At 41.0% G+C, this 19,919-nt stretch overlaps 2 protein-coding genes and 1 long non-coding RNA gene across 3 annotated transcripts in view; all 3 read left to right on the top strand.

Annotated features, from left to right (window-relative positions):
* Nucleotides 1-8: 8 nt before the first annotated feature.
* Nucleotides 9-6,655, top strand: LOC119904757 (glycerol-3-phosphate dehydrogenase [NAD(+)], cytoplasmic-like). The gene is made up of 8 exons (XM_038721453.1): nt 9-556; nt 1,241-1,418; nt 1,798-1,938; nt 2,211-2,349; nt 2,568-2,680; nt 2,791-3,024; nt 3,320-3,426; nt 6,037-6,655. The coding sequence occupies exons 1-8, from the start codon at nt 306-308 to the stop codon at nt 6,131-6,133; spliced, it is 1,260 nt and encodes a 419-aa protein (XP_038577381.1). The 5' UTR covers nt 9-305; the 3' UTR covers nt 6,134-6,655.
* Nucleotides 6,656-7,860: 1,205 nt separating this feature from the next.
* Nucleotides 7,861-13,028, top strand: LOC119899598. Its single transcript, XR_005443877.1, has 3 exons — nt 7,861-8,652; nt 8,806-9,014; nt 12,518-13,028. It is a non-coding gene; the product is annotated as an uncharacterized LOC119899598 (long non-coding RNA).
* Nucleotides 13,029-16,203: 3,175 nt separating this feature from the next.
* The window catches only part of LOC119904772 (nck-associated protein 5-like), a 143,617-nt gene continuing 139,901 nt past the window's right edge, over nt 16,204-19,919 (top strand). The window contains 1 exon segment of the mRNA XM_038721458.1: nt 16,204-16,439. Within this exon segment, the coding sequence (XP_038577386.1) occupies nt 16,309-16,439 (131 nt within the window). The 5' untranslated portion in view covers nt 16,204-16,308.

Consider the following 19,919-nt stretch of genomic DNA (forward strand, 5'->3'; position numbering starts at 1 on the left):
CATAGGTACCTCTCGTATGTGTAGCAGCAGGAGCGGATGCAGTGCATTATTACATTATTCAGTATGAACATTGGTTTGAAAAACATCTTGGCCGGAAGTGTTTGTAAACACGCTGTCCAGCTCAGCCTCGGCTTAACGTCGGTTGGTTACGATAACGGCGCTGGTTGCGTTATGACGGCGTGACAACACTTAATATTAAATGCCCGGTAAAACGTTCATGCACATATAAGGTTTTCCTTTCTTTTCACTGTATCCATTCAGCTACATGAAGTAAAGCTAGCAGTGAATGTAACCCGTGTGTGCAAATGTTAAAAGCAAGCGTAACAAATGGCTGTGACAGGCTACTTGTTAGACTTGTTAGTTCCATTTTGGTTAAGAGAGGTGTAGCCACGGCGAGCGAGGGGAGGGGTGAATCGGTGGCAGAAATTTATAGGGCGTATGAGGAAGTTATAGACGTGAAAAAAGAACAGCAGTGTCTTCGTTTCAGCCAAACACTAGGACACACCACTTCTAAAATGCCTGGAAAGAAAGTCTGCATCGTCGGCTCAGGAAACTGGTACGTTTTCATCTTATAAGTGCATCTGTCATAAAAAAAAAATATAACGCGTTCTGGTTTCAAGTTATATCATGCAATCACCGTTTAATTGAATCTGGATTTTGCAATTTAGCAGATTTACATCCACAACGCCAATATGTAATTATTGTACTATCTAAAGGCTATTATATATCACACGCAAAACCGTCCAGCTGCTGTGGATCTAACGTTAGCCCGCCTCCCTTTTGGACAGCAGCCCTCATCGGCTGCAGGCTGCAACATGTACTTTTTAGACCAGCTCAGACAAGCAGCAAATGGAAGTATGGTTACTCTGGTGCCTCAAAGTTGTGCTGAATAATATTTGCCTTTTGTATAATTTTATGGAAGTTTTACCTCCCATTGTACCAACATTAAGCCATTAGATTATTCTTTACCGTGCTCTCTTTAGGGAGGTTGTAGACTGCTTTCCCCATTTCCCTGCAAACTAAAGATTAATTCACTTGATAATAAAGTAAAATACAAACCAGTTTTTTTTTAACCCTTTAAGGTTCTCCAAGACATTTTTCCCCCCCATGGTCCTGTCTGATTAATTACAGTCTGGCTCTTCAGTGTTTTGGTGGCCTTTGTGTGCTGTTTGGACATGACCAGACTTTCTTTAACTCTGCTTAATGGTGGTTTTATGTCCTTGTCCTTTGCTCCCTCTAGGGGCTCTTCGATTGCCAAAATAATCGGGCACAATGTCAAAGCATCCAACAGGTTCGACCCCATGGTGAACATGTGGGTTTATGAAGAAATGATAGACGGAAAGAAGCTAACAGAGATCATCAATACGGAGCACGAAAACGTCAAATACCTACCAGGTCACAAGCTGCCCAGGAATGTGGTAAGTGCTCCAATTTAGGGGGTTTTGATCGGCATAATTATCTTTTAATTTCACAACCCATCTTGCATCAACAGGTTATGCAATTCATCTTGAATGAATCTTGAAACATGCTGTGTACAGTGAGACATAACACTGATAAGATAACTGAACCTTGTCCCATTTGCCTTGTGTGTCAAACAAAGTTTATCTACTTGTACTATGCATCTGGGCACATTATCATATAATTTAGCTTTTCTTAAATGGACTCTGGCATTATGATATTTGTTGTGCATTTAACAGAAAGCCAAATAGACCTTATTGCAAAGTTTCCACATGTGCAGTGTTCCACTTCTTAGTGCTGTATGATCTGACATTAACTTTGTTGTTGATGCCCCACTAGGTCGCTGTTCCAGACATCACAGAAGCTGTCAAAGGGGCAAAGATCCTCGTCTTTGTAATCCCGCACCAGTTCATCGGCAAGCTCTGCGACCAGATGAAACCTCACATTGCGGAGGGAACCATTGGGATATCGCTCATCAAAGTAAGATCCTATGATCGCTCTTCCCGTCAGATTTCATGGCAGCAAAAAGGGGAAACCAGGGAAACGTTGTCACATGATCTTGCTTCATATTATTCTGTGACATCACGGGATGTTGTAGTTGAGCAATGCACAGGCAATCAACACAATGAAACATAAAGTAACCGTTCCTGTTACCTTAAGGCCACCGCCCTGTCCAGGCTAAAGGTTACAGCACTAAGTATAGTACAAAAATGTATGAACTGGCTCTTATCATTATTCTTTTTGTCATCCAGGGTATCGATGAGGGACCAGATGGACTTAAGCTCATCTCAGACATCATCCGAGAGAAACTAGAGATTGAGGTCAGCGTCCTAATGGGGGCCAACATTGCCAGCGAGGTGGCAGATGAGAAGTTCTGTGAAACCACCATTGGTCAGACACCGTTTTTTATTATTTTCATCAAGTTATTCCAGCATTCGGCTGCACGAAAATGTGCTGACGTTGCGTGCATGCAAGAGGGTGATTTAACATTAAAAGAGGATGTGGCGTGGTGGTCAGACCATGTCAGAAACATAGCGTTACTTGTTGTTGTACCTGTTTTATGAGAAGTTTGTGATCTTTTTCTTTTTGTTAAATTACATTCAATACAGGGGCAAGAAATGAGACAAACGGCCATATTTTCAAAGAGCTGCTTCAGACGCCCAACTTTCGCATCACTGTAGTACAGGAGAGCGATACGGTGGAGCTGTGTGGCGCTCTAAAGGTAAAGACAGCCACACTGGGAAGTAGTTATCCCCATTAATAAATACAGAAGGTTCAAAATTTCCAATCTTCTCTCAGTGTGTTAATCAAAAGCAAAATGTTGCACGGCAGAATATTGTGGCAGTAGGTGCTGGATTCTGCGACGGCCTCGGTTTTGGCGACAACACCAAGGCGGCGGTGATCAGGCTCGGTCTGATGGAGATGGTCGCCTTCGCCAAGTTGTTCCGCAAAGGCCAAGTGAGCTCCACCACGTTCCTAGAAAGCTGCGGCGTGGCCGACCTCATCACCACTTGCTACGGGGGACGAAACCGCAAAGTTGCAGAGGCCTTTGTCACAACGTCCAAGGTGAGTCAGACGGGAAGATTTACTGTTAGACTTTAAACCTTTTGGAAGTCACCCATTACATCATGAACTCTGGACACAAAAGAAACAGGGGTTGACTCTACTCAACAAGTAACTCAAACAAGTAACTTGAATATATAATGTAGAGGCATTAAAAGTTTGATATGTTGCATTATAGTATTAGTTGTCTGCTTTTTACTGAACAGACTACATGCTAAAGGGCTAAGCCAGAGCTCTGGAGAAAAAATCTAAAATATGTCCCCAAATAACCTTTCTTTTCAACACATCTTTTCTCCAGTCTATCGTTGAGCTAGAGGCAGAAATGCTCAACGGCCAGAAGCTGCAGGGTCCCCAGACGTCCGCTGAGGTTTACAAGCTCCTACAAAAGAGGGACATGGTCAACAAGTGAGTCCACTTGCTTCTACAGTAACTGTTTAACACTATTACCTATTCTGTATGGCTATCAAAAGAACCGTCACATTGGATATAATCAAACTTGACCATCAACTTTTATTTAACCCTCCACTTACAGAGCACAGAGGGCAGTTCAGGCAGTTACGAGACATGGCAGGACATAGCAACACCAACAACCACTATAATAAAAAAATAAATTGTAAAACGGGGAATTGGGTACAGCGCACTTATTTGATGTCACATGACAGCACCCGTGCGGTTGGTTTCTAGAGGGACAAATAGGGCCTTTCTCATTTCCCAAATTTCTTTCTCCTCGACTCCTCGATCCTCAAGCGTGTGACCCGGAAATCGTTCTCAGCACGCCATCTTGAAGGACATCTCAATTCTTAAAATGCACATTGAGGAGCGAGGATCAAGGATCGAGGAGGCTTGCTGGAGGAGCTATAAGCGAGGATACATCGGTGTATCTTTTGCGGAAGTCTTTTCAGCCGCTGTGATGTTTACAAGAGGCATAACAAGCAGCTGGACCAACCCATAGCCGGAGCAGGACGCTGCAGTGTTCCTGTTGTATCAGTTAAACCTATTAAAAATAATCAAATGCGTGATCGAACTTTCTGCCCTTCACTGTTTGTGTAGCGCCTCATAAAGCACTGTTCTAACCGCATTCCTTAATGTCATTTGACTTTGATATCACTGATGTTGTTGTTGTTGAATGTGATGTGTGGATGGGCAGCAGGATTGTAAAAATTAACATTAAATAGCAGTTGTATGAAGTGTCTCCCCAGTGACACTGCGCATTTATGCACGAGCCACAGCAACATAAATTAATAATAATAATGAATGTCTCGACGCGCCGACAGGATCGGTCAGGATCTGGTGTTAATTCATGTTCTGTGTTCTTCACATCCAAACGGTCTCACACAGAGTCCAGTTTCATACAGTAAAAGTGTTTGGAGTAAAGCAGCCGTCCTCCTGATCTCCATCAGAGTCTAAACATGGACTATAGAAGCTGAAAGTTTAATTCTGTTTCCTCTCTCTGTCCTGTCAAGTTTATTACTGCAGGTTTTTTCTGTTTTGTCCCATGATATTTGCTGTGACATTACTACACGGATGACTGACAGCAGCCTTTCTATTCATCAAAGTAAATCGTTAAAGAAAACACTCAACACATCAATATAACACACAAGAAAGAAATCGCCTGGAAAGCTACAGGGACCGGTGGAGGTGGGGGTTAAACGTCCATGCAGATGCTGGTCTCTAAATCGGATAAAATAATTAGTCGGTGGGGGCGGGTGGATGATTTATGCGTATAGGCCTATATAAGTTCCGTTAATGTCCGAGCCGATCTTCGCATCACACCAATTCAGCTGCTATAATCGTGACAAAACAGCTGCTGAAGTCAAATTATTAGGCTGTAATATCAACCAGAACATTCAGCACTGATCTGTTTCATGTTTTAATAATAGTGCCCATGTAGTCTGCACGTTATTCCAACAGTAGAGTCCTGTGATGACAGCTGTAATTGGGGCTATATGAGATAAATGTTACCCTGGACTGATGATGAAACACTCGTCTCATCAAGCTGAGGGCTGTAATGATCTCCTGTTTACAGACAAAAGGCGCACCGCAAAAAGTGGTAGGCCTAGTCTACTGTGTAGCCTAGTGAATGATTAGGATGCTGTAATCTGACTGTTCAACAGATGCTATAATGTTTATTGGAACCTCAAGATGTTTCTACATGTTATAATGTTAACAGTTTCTGGATTGTGAAGAAATAATCTATAGACTTTAGTGCCAAAAGATCTGACAGAAATCACAGTTCTAACAGTGGACAGATGATGCAGCTGCGCAACACGTCATATTTAATTGACGTCGCTTTAAAGGATAGGAAAGGAGGAAAGGACCTCTCATTTTGTTAAATGGCCATTTCCTCGACTCCTCTCTGCTTGCGACTCCTCGAGCACGCATCTCGGGTGGGAGGAACTAAAATGCATCTCGAGGAGTCGAGGAGGTGGAAATTTCTATGGTTAATTGGGTTTTCTCTACTTGTGAACAATTTTTTTAACATCAGCATACAGATAAATGAAAGTAATAAACAATTAAATGATCTGTCTTACTTTTTACTTTGCAGTTATATGTATAAAGTACAGTTACACGATATACAGCCATGGTCCTCTCACATTTTTTTTCTGGACTGAATGATGGCGACTGCTCGACTGACACATCACTTGCGCGCTTGTTGGTTTTGTTGCATCTGTGTCTTATCAGGCTTTTTGTAATTAGGGCTGAACGGCAGCCCAATAAAGCAATAAAAAAAAGAGACAATAAAGTTAACTCGTATTAGATTCTGTTAGGATGAAACAACTTATTTGTTCTTATTACTGTGCAGAGAATGGTGGCATTATGTAATTCCCAGTATAGCTCTGCCCACCTTCATCCTGAGCAGAGTCTAATCAGCCACCTGTGTGGGTGTGCAGTGTTATTAACATATTGCCACATTGTTTAGTTGCACTCAAAGCCATTCTGCCCATGACATCCAGGCACTGTCCTTTGCCAGATATCCTATAGAACTAAGTCTTGAATGTCCCTTTTCCTCTGCAGGTTTCCCTTGTTTTCTGCGGTCTACCAGATCTGCTTTGAGGGCAAAGAAGTGAAAGAGTTCATCACCTGTCTGCAGAACCACCCGGAGCACATGTGATTGGACCAGTCTGCTGCAGACATGTTCACGGCTGCTCCTTTAGTAGCAATGTACTACCACTAGAGGGTGAAAGACATTCATCAGATAGAAACGCACAATGCAACAAAGTAAATACACCCAAGAGCACTTTTACTTATGAGTATTTGTATTGGTGAGATATCAAAATAGATATTTTTTCTTATCAATATCAATTATTGATTTTGCTACTCATTTTGTGGTATGTTCTCTTATATTCATTTGGCTCTTGTGTAGGAAAGTAAAACATCAGTTCATATGCTTAAGTTTTAAAATTAGTTTTTCATCACTGGCACATTAAAATATAGAGGTCCTTCTAAGGCAGACCACTTCTTTTATTACCAAAATAATGTCATAATTTTGTATGGGGGTACATAAACACAACCCTGTTTGTCTCATTTACTTTTCACTACATGACAGTTTACAATCTGAAAATTAAAACTACGGGTAGTCCTTTTGTATCTTCATGTGGGATTGTTTTTTCCAATAAAATCAATTCATAAGAAACTGTCTTTTCATTTCTGCAGAACCAAGAGTCCAGCAAGCTATGGAGCTTTGTCATTTTGTTGATTGTTGTTGAATATTTTGACACAATGGAGCGCAGCATTCACATGAGTGTTTAAATTGCGATGAAGATGAAATTAAATGCAGTTTGTCATTTAATCTTGTGCAAAATATCATCCATTCGCTAAAATGGGAACTTAGTCCTCAAAGCTGATATCCACTCTGGTGTATGCAGCTCTGTGATTGAGTTGTGTGTCAGATCCCACAGTCAGGCTGTGAAGGGTTGAAAGTAATTCCCACGAGGGCCACAGTAATTCAGTATGAGAAAGCGGATTACAGAACAAACAGTGTCCTTGTCCCTCCATCTCAACTATGTTACAGGTTTGACTGGTGGAAACCTTTGATGGTCTCCCACTGTCTGCTGCTATCTATCGTTCTTCTCATGGTCTCTGTGCTTGTTACTTTAACTACATGGTTCCTGGCACCTATTTTCAGGAAAAACACCTAAAATAACATACCCAAAATAAATCAGTAATATCTCCTCAACCATTAGGCCTAGATGCATAATTCTCCATAAGTCTCCTTTGAAAGGTCAGAAGATATGGAATATAAATCCATTGTACTTTAACTTATATATTTTACCATTACAGACTACATGAATATTTTCATCCTCGCCTGGTAAAAAAGCTATATTTTAATGCAATAAACAATCAAAACCATTATAAAATAGATTATAATGCACCTGGAAATCTTCTAATACACCTGGAATACAACTGTAACTGTAAATTTGATGAAAAGAAACTGATATACAACAGTTATTACACAATCTTTCAAAAATATACCAGGCAAATATCCATGTTTTGGCCATATTTACTGTTATTATGTTCACTTTTATTGGGAGTTATCTTCAAAACATTATTTCTCTCCATACAACCACGTTCCTAATAACAAGCTTCCAAAACGTTGAAATATTGATAAACAGTCAATATTCCTATGACCAAAAGCTCTCCCATGCTTAATAGGCCACAGCTTGAGAACAGAACATCCTACAGGGATCTTTCTCTTCGTACTGAAGAGATGAATCGATTGATATCTGATTGTCTGTGTAGCTCCTAGGGTTGCCAGCAGAGGCCGATGAAGACCGCCTCCGCCAAAGCAAATTTCTTCTCTACATCAATCTGACGACAGAAACGAAATTTATCGGCTAAGCCGATCTCACCATAATGGCTGACCGCCAGACGGTCTCTGTTGACACAAAGGACCTCTGTTTTTGGACGGAAAACAGCTACAACAGCGAAAACCCATTACCGGGCAGGTCTGGTACCAAGAGCTTAAATTCAAATTTAAAGTAGTTGCATTATACAGAAATGCAGAAATAAAACCAGTCAAGTCCAGATTGATACATTAAGAACATCAAACTGAATAACAACAGTACTTTGCATACTGAGATTCTGAAACTGGACAGTGGTGGCTTGAGCTAAATGCTAACATCAACATGCAATGAAATTGCATACTTGCTTATGTTCAGCAAATATAACAATGTTTTACCATGCTAACCATTTGAGTTTAGTGTACTAGCATGCTAACATGTGCTAATTAGTACTAGACACAAAGGTAGCAAAAGAATGTGCATTTTTGTAGGTCATAAACCAATGTATAGTACAGAATGTGACCCTGATTATGGCACCAAAGTCAGAGGATCACCAAAGTTGTTCAAATTACCCCTAGAGGGGAACATGAATGTCTTACTAACATTCATTGTAATCCAGCCAATTCATCCTTGCATTTCACTTTAAAAGCGTTACCTCTCACTGGCACTAGAGGAAAAGTCAGGAGATCACCAAAGTTAGTAGGATTCATCCCCTGGGGACCATAAATATTTGCCCCAAATTTCATATCAATCCATTGAATGGTGGGCTGACAGACCATCATTGCCATCCGAAAGGACACACCGCCATCTTGACTAAAATAGGGAACATCTTTTTTCCTGACAAATTAAGGTAAGTGTTTGTCTTTTATTTGTTCCTGTTTTGGACTTTTTAATGACAATATCTATTATGTATCTGTCTTACAGTTTTGACAGTATTTGCAGCTTGGATGCCTTTCTCCTCTCTTCAAGTCTATCTTTCTCCTTCTCTATTGGTGGGTTTCAGCTCTCTCCCCCTACAGGCATCCATGTCTACGGCTGATCCCAGGACATCAAAGGGCTATCTGCAAAGCTCAGGGAGGGTGATGGAAGAGGCACCGGTTTCAGGGGGCCACGAGGACCGTCCACCGGTTCCCATGGGAGAGCAGGGTCTCGCAGGTCGATGTCCTCTGCAGCGGGGTGGCTCTTCTCATTTCCTAACAGCAACTGTCATCGGTGGGTTTTTGAACGAGTGCTGAGACCTTGTGGTGGTTTGACACATGCCCAGATCCACTGTTTCAAAGGGAAGGCCCACCTTCAGATGAGACCCAAGTTTGAAAGAGGAGCTTAATCACCACGGTAACTTGTCTGTCAGTACCCATGACCCCACGCACACACACTGTCCTCCAGTAAGAGGCTCTTTGGACAGTGGAGTGTAATAGTGTTAACAGCATGGATTCAGGTCAGTGTTGTTTTTGATGTACATGTACCTCTGCATCATTACATCTTAAAGGTAATATTTAGAGTTGAACTTAAAGCTGCTCAAAAACAGTTGTAAAAGTGGGGTTCCAATAGAGAACAGCATCTGATCAGCATCAAATCAGATTTTATTATATTTTGTTGTCACTTTAGTGTAAAGCAAAGACAGGAAGCTAGCCTGGCTCTTTCCAAAGTGGAAAAACACACCTTTCAACACCTCTAAAGCTGACTGATTAACACGTTGTATCTCTCCTGTTTAACTTGTATGGAAAAGAGAAATGCTAAAACAACAATTTGTGGTTTTAGGGAGAGTTATGTCTTGGAGTTAAATTACAAAGCGGCTACTTTCTAGTCACCATGAAGCTGTTGACATTTAAGTCTTCCAGAGTAACTGGGATGCTGTCTCTGGAAAGAGATGTTGTTGAATTTTTAAATGCAATTTTCTGAGTACCACAAACAAAATCTCAGTGGCAACTGTTGTAATGAGGTAGATGCAGATATCTTAAAGCTTCTCTAATCCAAAAGGATTATGTGTTTGTGAAAGGGGTTGCCTGACTCTGCAGTTAGGATTTATTTATTTTTTTTGCATTTTTCAGCTCATTGTTAGTTTTTTGTATCTCCCAACTTAAGTGTTGTGGCTCACTCGCACCACTCTCGTCAGTATGTTTTCAGCCACATTAGGCAGCTGTATTCATTAAAAAAAAAAAAAAAACTGACTGTAGGCTATCTGCAGCATATTTCTCACAGTAGTTGGTGGAGACCTAAAACAGAGCTACAAGGAGAGAAAATATTTGATTTACATTTACTAAGTGGACAGAAAAGTGACTACAAATAAATGCTAATGTCGCTTCGTATTTGCTGGATGTATAAATAGGCAAACGTTTGCTAATAAGTTTGTCACATTAACTTTTTTAATCAATAATATGTCGACGTTGTGTTAACAGCTGGCTTCTGCTGCCAGCAAGTGGCCAAATAATCGCTTAATGCAGCTTTAAAACACGGACAGATAAAACCTAAATTAGCTGCCTGACTCAATACCACTAGTGAACAGTGAATTTAGGTGCACTACAATTGGATAAGCTAGAAAATTTGGGGCCATTTTGAAGAATGTCTTAAATGTTCTTAAGTGGATAACGATGCACCTCTTTCCTGCTGTGTGACATTGTGTATGAAGTTTTGTGCGTCTGTCATTCAAAGGTGCTTTAAAAAGACAAACAATCCACCTGTAAATGTGTTCCGCTAATAAGAATGTGCCTAAACTGTATTAATATGGATTTAATCCATTACAGCCTTGTGTTTTCTGGACCATACATACTCAAAAAACATATTAAGATGCTTCAGCACATTCCACATTCAGTACGGATGTGATTTATGAGGTGTAATGAGACTGACCTATTATTCACAGTCGGCTTATCGCACCTGTGTCTCCCATGGATGAATATCTCAGTTGTGCATCCAAACTTCTCCCCTGAGTACTCCATTTAATTTTTTATTTCAAATATGTGGGCCACCCTGGGCTAGACCACATGGTTTATGTCTTTAGATTTATGCCGTCCAGAGAAGCTTTGCGTCAGTGTGCAACCTCACACGTAGGCTAATAGATAACTCATCAGATTACCTACAGGCGTCTTGGCAGTTTGGCTTTGTATTTATACTGTATGTATTTTTATCTGTCTTTTATATCTTTATATGTGGATACGCCTACATTAGTGGATGTTTCTGTTTGACACGGAGGGGTGGGAGTCTGTCCTACATCCTCAGCTAATTACAGGCCGCTGATCCCCTCAGCTGTCACCGGCACACTCTTTTTACATGTCAATGACAGCCAAATGGGACCTCATATCCTTCCTCCAGCTCACACAATGCTCTCATTGACAACACAAGAGATGGAGAGAAAACCAAAAGAGAGAAAGCAAAGGATGCCACTCCTCATCCCAGCTGGCAGTGGCTTAATGGCGCGAGGGCATGGAGTCTTGTCCGTGAAATAACAGCCACTCCTACGCCTCTCCTCAAATCCTCCGCGTCATCCTTCACCTCTGCCTGGTCGCCTTCATCATCGCCTCGGCCCAATCTGGGCAAATTTGTGGGGATGTGCACCCAGACTCTGCCTCTCTGCCTTCTTTTGTGTTTGCCAGCGCTCTGATGAGAGAAAAAGAGAAACAGGAGGGTGCAAGGGGAGCGGGGTCGGAGGTGAAGGCAGTGGTGGCGGTGGTCACTCTGGTTCGTCTTTTGCTTTTGGGCTCTGGGGGCAAGAGGAGGAGAACTTGGCAGGATGCCTGGCTATGGCATTGCATACAAACGGGGGGGGAGCACAAGGCCTATTTGTTTGACTCTCCCATCCTCTTACCTCAGGGAGAGTGGAAAAAATTGCATGAGACAGCCATAAGATACAGCCCGGTCCTTGCTTCCTCGGGACAGCCATCAATTCTGTGAAACAGCTGGGGGTATGGACAGAGACGAGACAAATGGAACGCAGACCACGTCAGGAAATCATTGATTCAATTCAATGAAATGAAGTCAATTTGTATAGTAAAGACTTGGCAGGATGCCCGGCATTGTTTGCTACGTAGAAAAAAGCACTTGGTTAAATATAAAATACTATCAGCCATTTTGTGAATCTACAAAACTGCATCAGGAGAGTAACCACAATTTATCACTACAGTATGTGTCTTACTAGACAAAGGCTGACAAAGACAAAGCTGGATCATGTCCCTTCCCTTTTTTCTACTCAGCATTTCATCTTGGTTCATCTAAATCTCCTTAGCTTGACCTCCCGTGGACTAAAAGTCACTGGCGTCAGCACAAACTCCAGAATTCTTTCTGATTTAAGGAAGATGAAATCTTTACCATATGTACTGCGCTTGTCTCTCTTGAGTACATGCTTACATGCACAGAAAGATGCTTGCCGGGGCCGCTGATGTGAAAGGGGACAACGTCAGGTTCCCAGTGCAGCTGCAAATAACATTGATGAGGCATTCCAGCATGTCAGTGTATAGCTTGGGCCACGGACTTCCTGCTCCTCAGAAATATTCACGTGGGAGACTTAAAGCAGCCGGCAAAAAATTTTAATTTCACATGTCTGATCAGATTCAAAATGTTTTCCAACATTTAGGGTATGTAAATTATCTCTGGGCCACTACATTAGTGGTTTGAGCCACATCATGCATGAAACTATATCAGCAGAGAAAAGAGTTTCATGTCAGAAGAGAGGGTCAAATTTGTTTTCTTCATACATTTCCATCTATGTTCTGTCTCGACAGTGCTGCATCACATCTGGACCTTCGGGATCGTCTGGTGTTTCGATTACAGATGTTTGTGGCTGCCTCATTCAAAATGTCCCACTGATAGGAGACAATGCGTGCTAAAGGGCTTTTCATATAACAGGTACACTGAAGGAGCTCTAAGTATTGCAACAAGCCGCAGAGTTGACTGCTTTATGACCGCTCTGGTCTTGACCGCAATTGCAGCTAGCAATCCAAAGGGAGACACTGTGGTTGAATGAAAAAAGCAGACTAACACGTCTGGAAGAAGATGGAGTGATACTGAGACGCGTATTTATCTATTTATGCATCTGTTCGTGTTTAAGTGTTTCCTGTGTGTTTTCATGGAGGTCTTGCCGTATTTGACCTACTCACCTTCGAAAATCATACTAAGATAATCACCATATTCACTGTGTCGTCTCCAAAGCTGCAACAGCTTTTGAGTGGTTCTTACACTTACACGTAAATTTCTTTTTTCTTGTAGTTGCTCCTTCCATATATGTTGGTCTACCTTTTTTTTTAATAAACTGATTATCCCGTGTTTAATTTCCCAACACTGTGAGCTGTGGGTTTCTCGCTCAGGCAAAGTCTGCAGAGCTGCAGACTCACAGAAACTGCGGAGAGCCTTCATGCACATGACGATTTGATTGTGGGACAACCCTTAACCCTTGCGGACTTTGTGAAGATTGGGATTGGGCCTGTGTCGTGATGTGGTGTGCGGGTCTCCTCTCATCAAAAAAAATGCTACTGCAGGAATTAATAATTTAAAAATGTTTCTGTTAACGTTACTTTCATCCAGTGTGGGTAAACGCAAGTTCAGCTCACTCAAATTAGGAACTTTGGGTATAAAGACATTAGAGTTGCATGAGAAGTCAGAAGGTCTGTATTCACATTGGGAGCATCACTTTACACATCAGTCAGATAAAAGCAATGAAGCTCCCTGATTCTGATATCACTAAAGCCTGAAAGTGTGGAAAGGACAAGATGTCTTACATTATGTAATTTGGACTGGCAGATTTCAAAAGTTATGTTAAGATAAATACGGTACATTCACTTAACTTGCAAGTAATTCTGGGATTTTTTCCTTCATATCCATTTTTGCCAGTATGAACATGAAATAGGTCTTAAACTTGTTGAAACCTTGCAGAAACCTATCTATCAGTCTTTTTTCAAGCATACAGAGGTTGGTTTCCCTACAGTTAGAATATAAAAGTAGAAAAACAAACCCTGTATGTCTTTGAATATGTTGACGGTGTGTCGTCGCCAGTGGAAAAAAAAGAAGGCCAAGCTGCACTATGTTAGCAATATAACAAAAGGATGTCCTTGACGGAGTGACAATTTCTTCCCCCGAGCGTAGGCATGGTTGCAATGTAAAGGACTGGAAGTCCTCAAGTCGTTGCACGCATACTCAATGCTTTGACCCATCTCTTTGCATCCTCTCTGAAGTGTTGCAGAAAATATATGGCTTTTCTCTCTACTGTGCTCCACACCACTCGTTTCCTCAGCACTCCTGCAGGGCTGTGACCTGTGACACAAAAGTGTTGGACCTCATGCCTGGAATGGATCAGGATGTGCCGCAGGTAAAGACTTATGTTCGAGAATCATTAGTCATTGCCTCTGCACACTCAGGGCACACACACGTGCACGTCAATGTACAGTATGTGCAAGGTTTTGACCAAAATAGGATCCTTGAGCCTGCTTTGTCTTTTACTATAGCTGCCGATAGGTCACATATATCTGTGCAAATATACCATTAATACTGACCAGATTTATGACCCACAATCTGCCCTGACAGGTTTCTTGTGATGGTGCCAGAATGATGAGTTAAGTTCCCTGACGATAAAAAGGAAGAGCTAAGGAGAAATGTTTTTCTTCCCTTACTTCAATATAAGAGCATGTCAGAGGTAGTGGAGGAAAAAAACTATTTAAAAAAAATAAGACAAACACATGTGTTCACACATCCGCACACGCTCACAAGACACACATGACTGTTCTCATGATGATGCTACCTGTAACAGGTAGCAAAGTGCACATGTTAGGTGTCAGGCATTCAGCTTTATGATGGACAAAACTCAAACTACATGATAAAAATAAAAGTTGTCTTTGATGTTTTGTTTTACGGATATGAAATATAATATTTAATGTATAATTATTTTAATTGAATGTTTCTGCATGAAAAATTGCATAATTTAAAAATGTTAATGTGGCAATCCTTTCATTCAGGACATTTGGTCTTTTCTATTAGATTAAAAGAATACATCACAAGCTTCCAATTAAGAAATCAAACATTCCCATTATCTAATGCTAACTGAAAATGACATGGTCAATCTCCTCATATTGTTACCCTTCTACTTCATAACATTTGATGCCGATCAGCATAATCCAGCACCGCTTTTAATCTGATTAGCTCCTGACATTTAGGTTTAATTGAATGCCGGTGATGCTCACGTTCTTTTGTTTGGCCTGGCTGTTCGCCTAGCTTCAAAACGGCGCAGCAATTGTTTTCAAAAGATTTTTGCAATCTTTTATCTTTTTCATCTCTTGACAGCCCAAAGTCTTGCAATGCCGTCAGTCCACTCTGTCTCCGTGAGCGAACAATGTTGCAATACAGTGAGTGATTTTAGAGGGGAAGAATGCGACAACAGAATGGAATCACTGGAAAAATGATTGCATTTGAGACCACAAGGAATGCGCCAGAGACGGGTTGAAGCGGAGCATTTGTTCATAGTGGTTAGGGATGTCAACCAGTGGGCGGCCGCTGCTATGCTCTGCAGGGCTCTGACACCCAGGCAGCCGGCTAGAAACATGAAATTCAAAGTTTATTTTAAGGAAAAGCACATTTGAGAAGAAAATGAAAACTAAATATGTCATCTAGGGATAAGGTCACTTCGACATCTTTGCACCTTGTGAGCTACAAGGATGGGTGGCAGCGAGGAATGTGGTGCGCTAAGAAGTGCCCTGCAGAGAGGCCCAATGAAAAGCAAAGCGCTGGTGGCTCCTGGCCTGCATAAAGAAGTCAACTTGGCAGTAAACTGAGAGTCATGTGCCTCCATTTAAATGAGAAGGCAAAAAAGGAAAGAGAGACAGAGAAAGGGAGGGAGAGAAATGCAGGCCGAGCTTAGAGGCTGGGGACTCTGCCAAGCCGAGACACTTAAGGAATGCATCAGCAGCAGCAGCAGCTCTTGCTTCGCAGTAATACCATTACAGTTAGTGCTATCTGAGTCAGGAAAACAACTCTTCTAGTCTAGTCAGCAAGTCTCATAGCCAGTGTAAACAGGTGACAAGTAACACCATCAGGCCAAAGAAATAGCAAAAAGTGAAGCCTAAGACAGAAACTTTGCTGAGAGCACATACGCATTTTAGTTTTTTTTTGTGTGTTTACCAAAAAAAAAAAAAAAACATTCCTCCATGTGTCTGCAAATTGTTGGTACTTGCACCTAGCTGCATGTCTGTCATTCCAGTGTTTTAGATGCAAGTGGGCATGTTGTGTGTGTGTGAAAGCGTGCAGCATGTGGTGTGACTCCCCTCAGCCCTGGCAGTTAGTTAATAAACACAGGCCTGTCAACAGCTGCTGGTGATGTAATGTGGAACTTCTCCTCACTCTCCTTATCCTCCCGCCCCACCCCGCCTCCCTAACTCCCTCCAACACCCTCCACCCTCCCTTCTATTTACAAGTCTTACTGGGTGTTGCTGCAGACTTCCAGCACTGGCAGCACAGATAGTGTGTTTAAAGAGTGTGTGTTTTCGCGTGGCTTCCCCTCTGCAACACTTCCAGGGGAATTTACGACAGCATGTTTTCAGCTTCCATCAAAGGAAATTCCACATCATCAGGTTGTCTCCCTAACCAAAACACCTCTGAGAGTCTGGGAACTAAAGAGCTGGCTGCAAACCTGTTGAGTGGAGAGGATCCGGCCGGCGCAGAGTGAGTTTGAATTCCTGCTTGTTTGTCTTCTCACATTATGGAAAGCTGAACTTCTTCACCTTTTAAGTGTGAGAAGTGAGCAAAAATGGGTGCACAGCATTATGGGACAGGTGTCAATTAATGATTAATGTGGTAAGTAGAGTTGAAAAAAGTTATCAGTTTAGGGTCAGAATTTTGACAATTTCATTTGTGTGTATAGTTTAAGTTCATCCTGACAAACGGATTTTTTATTCAAAAGCAACATACATCAGTGTTTTCCTTGTTGAGTAATATTAAAGGTTTTCCTAGCCTAACTTCAGCCCTGCTTTTTGACTTTTAGAGTTAACGCAAAGCATGATAAATGTTTGTTTGTTAATTTATTTAACAGGGGCCATGCACAACACATCCTTTGGGCCAGAATACAGCTGTAGTCTGGGCAGGAAGATATACCCTGAACAATAGCCTACAAAACAATACAAGGAGTATAATACAAAACAATTAAAAACAATACAATTATCAAAATGTACTTATCACATATAAAACAACATCATACAAAATTTAAATTAAATATTCTCCACGTTGGAGATTCCATACAAAGGTTTAGAGTAGTGATCACTCAATGGGTTTGTCTTGAGCCATGTTTTAAGTGTTATACTGAATACTGAAGCGCATGCTATTTCTATAGCACTGTTTAAACACGCAAGAAGCAACTGAAAACGCTTTACATAAGAACAAAACCCCATGAGATTTAGAGTGGGAGACTTGAAACATTACAAAAGGCACTGCTAAATTTGTGTTAGCTAATGTTACTCTATAACTTCACACCCAAAAAGATGCAGCAGCTTAGCTTATTAGCTGTTAGCAGTAAGTTCGACTTGAAATGGGCATTTGCTAAATGATACTGAAATAACAAATGAAAAAAGTAACTAAATCAATATTAGCTAGCTTCACTAATTATCTGTTCTCACCTTAAAAGATGTAGCAACTGATAGATAATTGTCTAGTTTCATTTATTTCAAGATAACCAAAATGATACTGAGTAAATGAGGTAAATGAATGTCAGCTAGCTATCCTAGTTATTGCTTCATGTGTAGCAGCTTAGCTTATTTGCTAGTTGCAGTAAATCATAATGAAAATTAAAAAGTAGGCTAGCTAAATTATAATGTTGGCTAGCTAAAACGTGTAATGCTATGTATGTAGATTAACGCTAGCTAATAACTTAAGATACTGTAAAGCATGATTTTTAAATATAAAATGCTGATAATTATGTTTTGTTTAAGCACAATAAAGTGTAAAACATACAACTATATTAACAAATCACAGTCAAAAAAGTCTTTACCACGGAAAACCTTTAATTTTTTACTTTTTATGGAGAACTATGATACACAGTGAGGCGTTTGTGCTTGTTTTCATATGCTGTCAATGATTAACTGTGGAAGCTGCTGTCTACGGAACATTTCTGTGTGAGAAAGCATGCAGGAAAACATTTGAAGAGATAAACACACAAACACTCTGTTGTTTCTCAAGCTGTCAGCTGCCTGCTGATGAAATATGTGTGTTCAGTTTTTTGTGAGCTGCCCATCGCATGACGCTCACATACCAAAGTGGGAGGGAGGGCACAGTTGTGTATTTTGATAAGGGTCAGAAAATTCTTCTGCCCTCTCTTGCCTTGGTGTATCACCCCTGGGCCTTTGGAGTATATTTTTCTCGCCTGTTTCTAGCTGAACCGCTATCATGAGAGAGTTCAGCAGAGTGTCACGCTGTCGGCTGAAGCACGCTGGGTTGCAGTGGATCGTCCCTCGACAGGAAGCTCAGGAGATTTTTTCCCCAGGATATATATTAAAGCATCCTACACATCTCGTGGGATCAGCGCAGGGAATTGCAGGGACTCCCCTCGTGAACAGGATGACGACATTGTACTCATTGTTTTTCTTTTTTCCCTACTAGCTGTCCCACCCCTCCCTCCTTTTTAACTCCCCCCACATTACATTGCCTGCTAAGTACTGCTGACTAAACAAGATTTAAAGCTGCTCAGACAAGTTCTGGCAGATCTTTTATGATGAAAAGTGTCTGAGAAACACCTTTTCTTGTTAGCAGATTGGTTCCCTTTATCTTGTTTGAAATGCTTTTAGTTTGGAAGTAATTTAGGTGTTTGCCTAGCATAACATGACAACCAGTCTTTTCAGTCTTCTCGGTGTCTAAGTGCTGATTGATTGCGGTCATTTCATGTTTTACAAGCTTTGTTGAACATATAGGCTAAATCAAATATTGATAATACTCTTCAAAGAGACAGCATGGCTGAGAGGACCATATGCAAATTGTGTCAAATGTATCACTTACAAAACAAACTAAACAAATCCCAATGTGAAGAACACTTGAGGAGACAGAACTGGAGCATCTGGTGATGAGCGCAAATATAAGCACAAGCGATTGAAAAATGCAGAACTAGGTGTCACATATCTGTCTGCTTACTGTGAATGCGCACCAAATGATTTACAAATGCCTCACGCTCCTCCAGCATGTCTCACAGCTTAGTGACTGTAAAAAACATTATGAGGAGCTCTATTTGTTCCATGCGGATTAAATACACAAGAGCTTACTTTACTATGTCAGCCCCTGCCTTTAAGCATTCGGTGGAAGCATGGTGGTCTTGTTGCAACAATAAGTGAATTGATAGCAACATAAATAGAAAAATTGTCAACATTTGCCAGTTCCAGCTTCTAAAAATCAAGAATGTGCTGCTTTTCTCTGTTTTACAATATAGTAAATTGAATACCTTTGGGTTTTAGACTGTTGGTCGGACAAAACAAGCAATTTGAAGACTTTAATTTGGGTGTTGAGAACTTGTGGTGAGACTTTTTTGACAGGATACAAATTAGGACCAGTTAATTAATTGAATAGAAAATGTGAATAATCATTAGTCGTACTCCTCTCCCTGTTTGTCTGCACACATTTCTCAAACACACTTAATACTTCTACTCATTCTCATTGTGTTCGAAGTACATTAAGTTTTTTATTCCGCGATGTAAAGGCTGTCCTTGGGTTTTTATAATCACGATGACACTCGAAACCAAAGACATAACTAAATAACCGTCTGTACAGGCAGCTAGTTATGCAGACAAAGCTTCTATTGTCACATGTGAACAATAATGTGGCTTTTACAAGTCCACACTTCTCCTAATTATGTGGTTCCAGTGCCTGACACACAAGCTCGCACAGCGTGATATTTAAAGTGATAAACATGTGAACATGTTCTGACTTGTCTTGATTAATGTGACAAAAATGAGTTACATTAGCACGTAGAATGTTGATATGGACCTTCCCCTACTTTCAGCATCAACATTCATTTTAAAGGGTATGTTAAATTGACCCCCTAGCCTTGGCGTTAAGCCTCTTGTTTTTACACTCATGTAATAAATGCTTAAAAGTTAAACTTGTTGTGATGACCAGCATGGTTTAAACACTGATGCACTATATGGCAGCAGCCATGAGCAATCACTG

The sequence above is a fragment of the Micropterus salmoides genome, unplaced genomic scaffold, assembly GCF_014851395.1.
Source record: "Micropterus salmoides isolate LMB-PRFRI ecotype aquatic unplaced genomic scaffold, ASM1485139v1 Ms_hic_scaffold_1, whole genome shotgun sequence".
Lineage (NCBI taxonomy): Eukaryota > Metazoa > Chordata > Actinopteri > Centrarchiformes > Centrarchidae > Micropterus > Micropterus salmoides.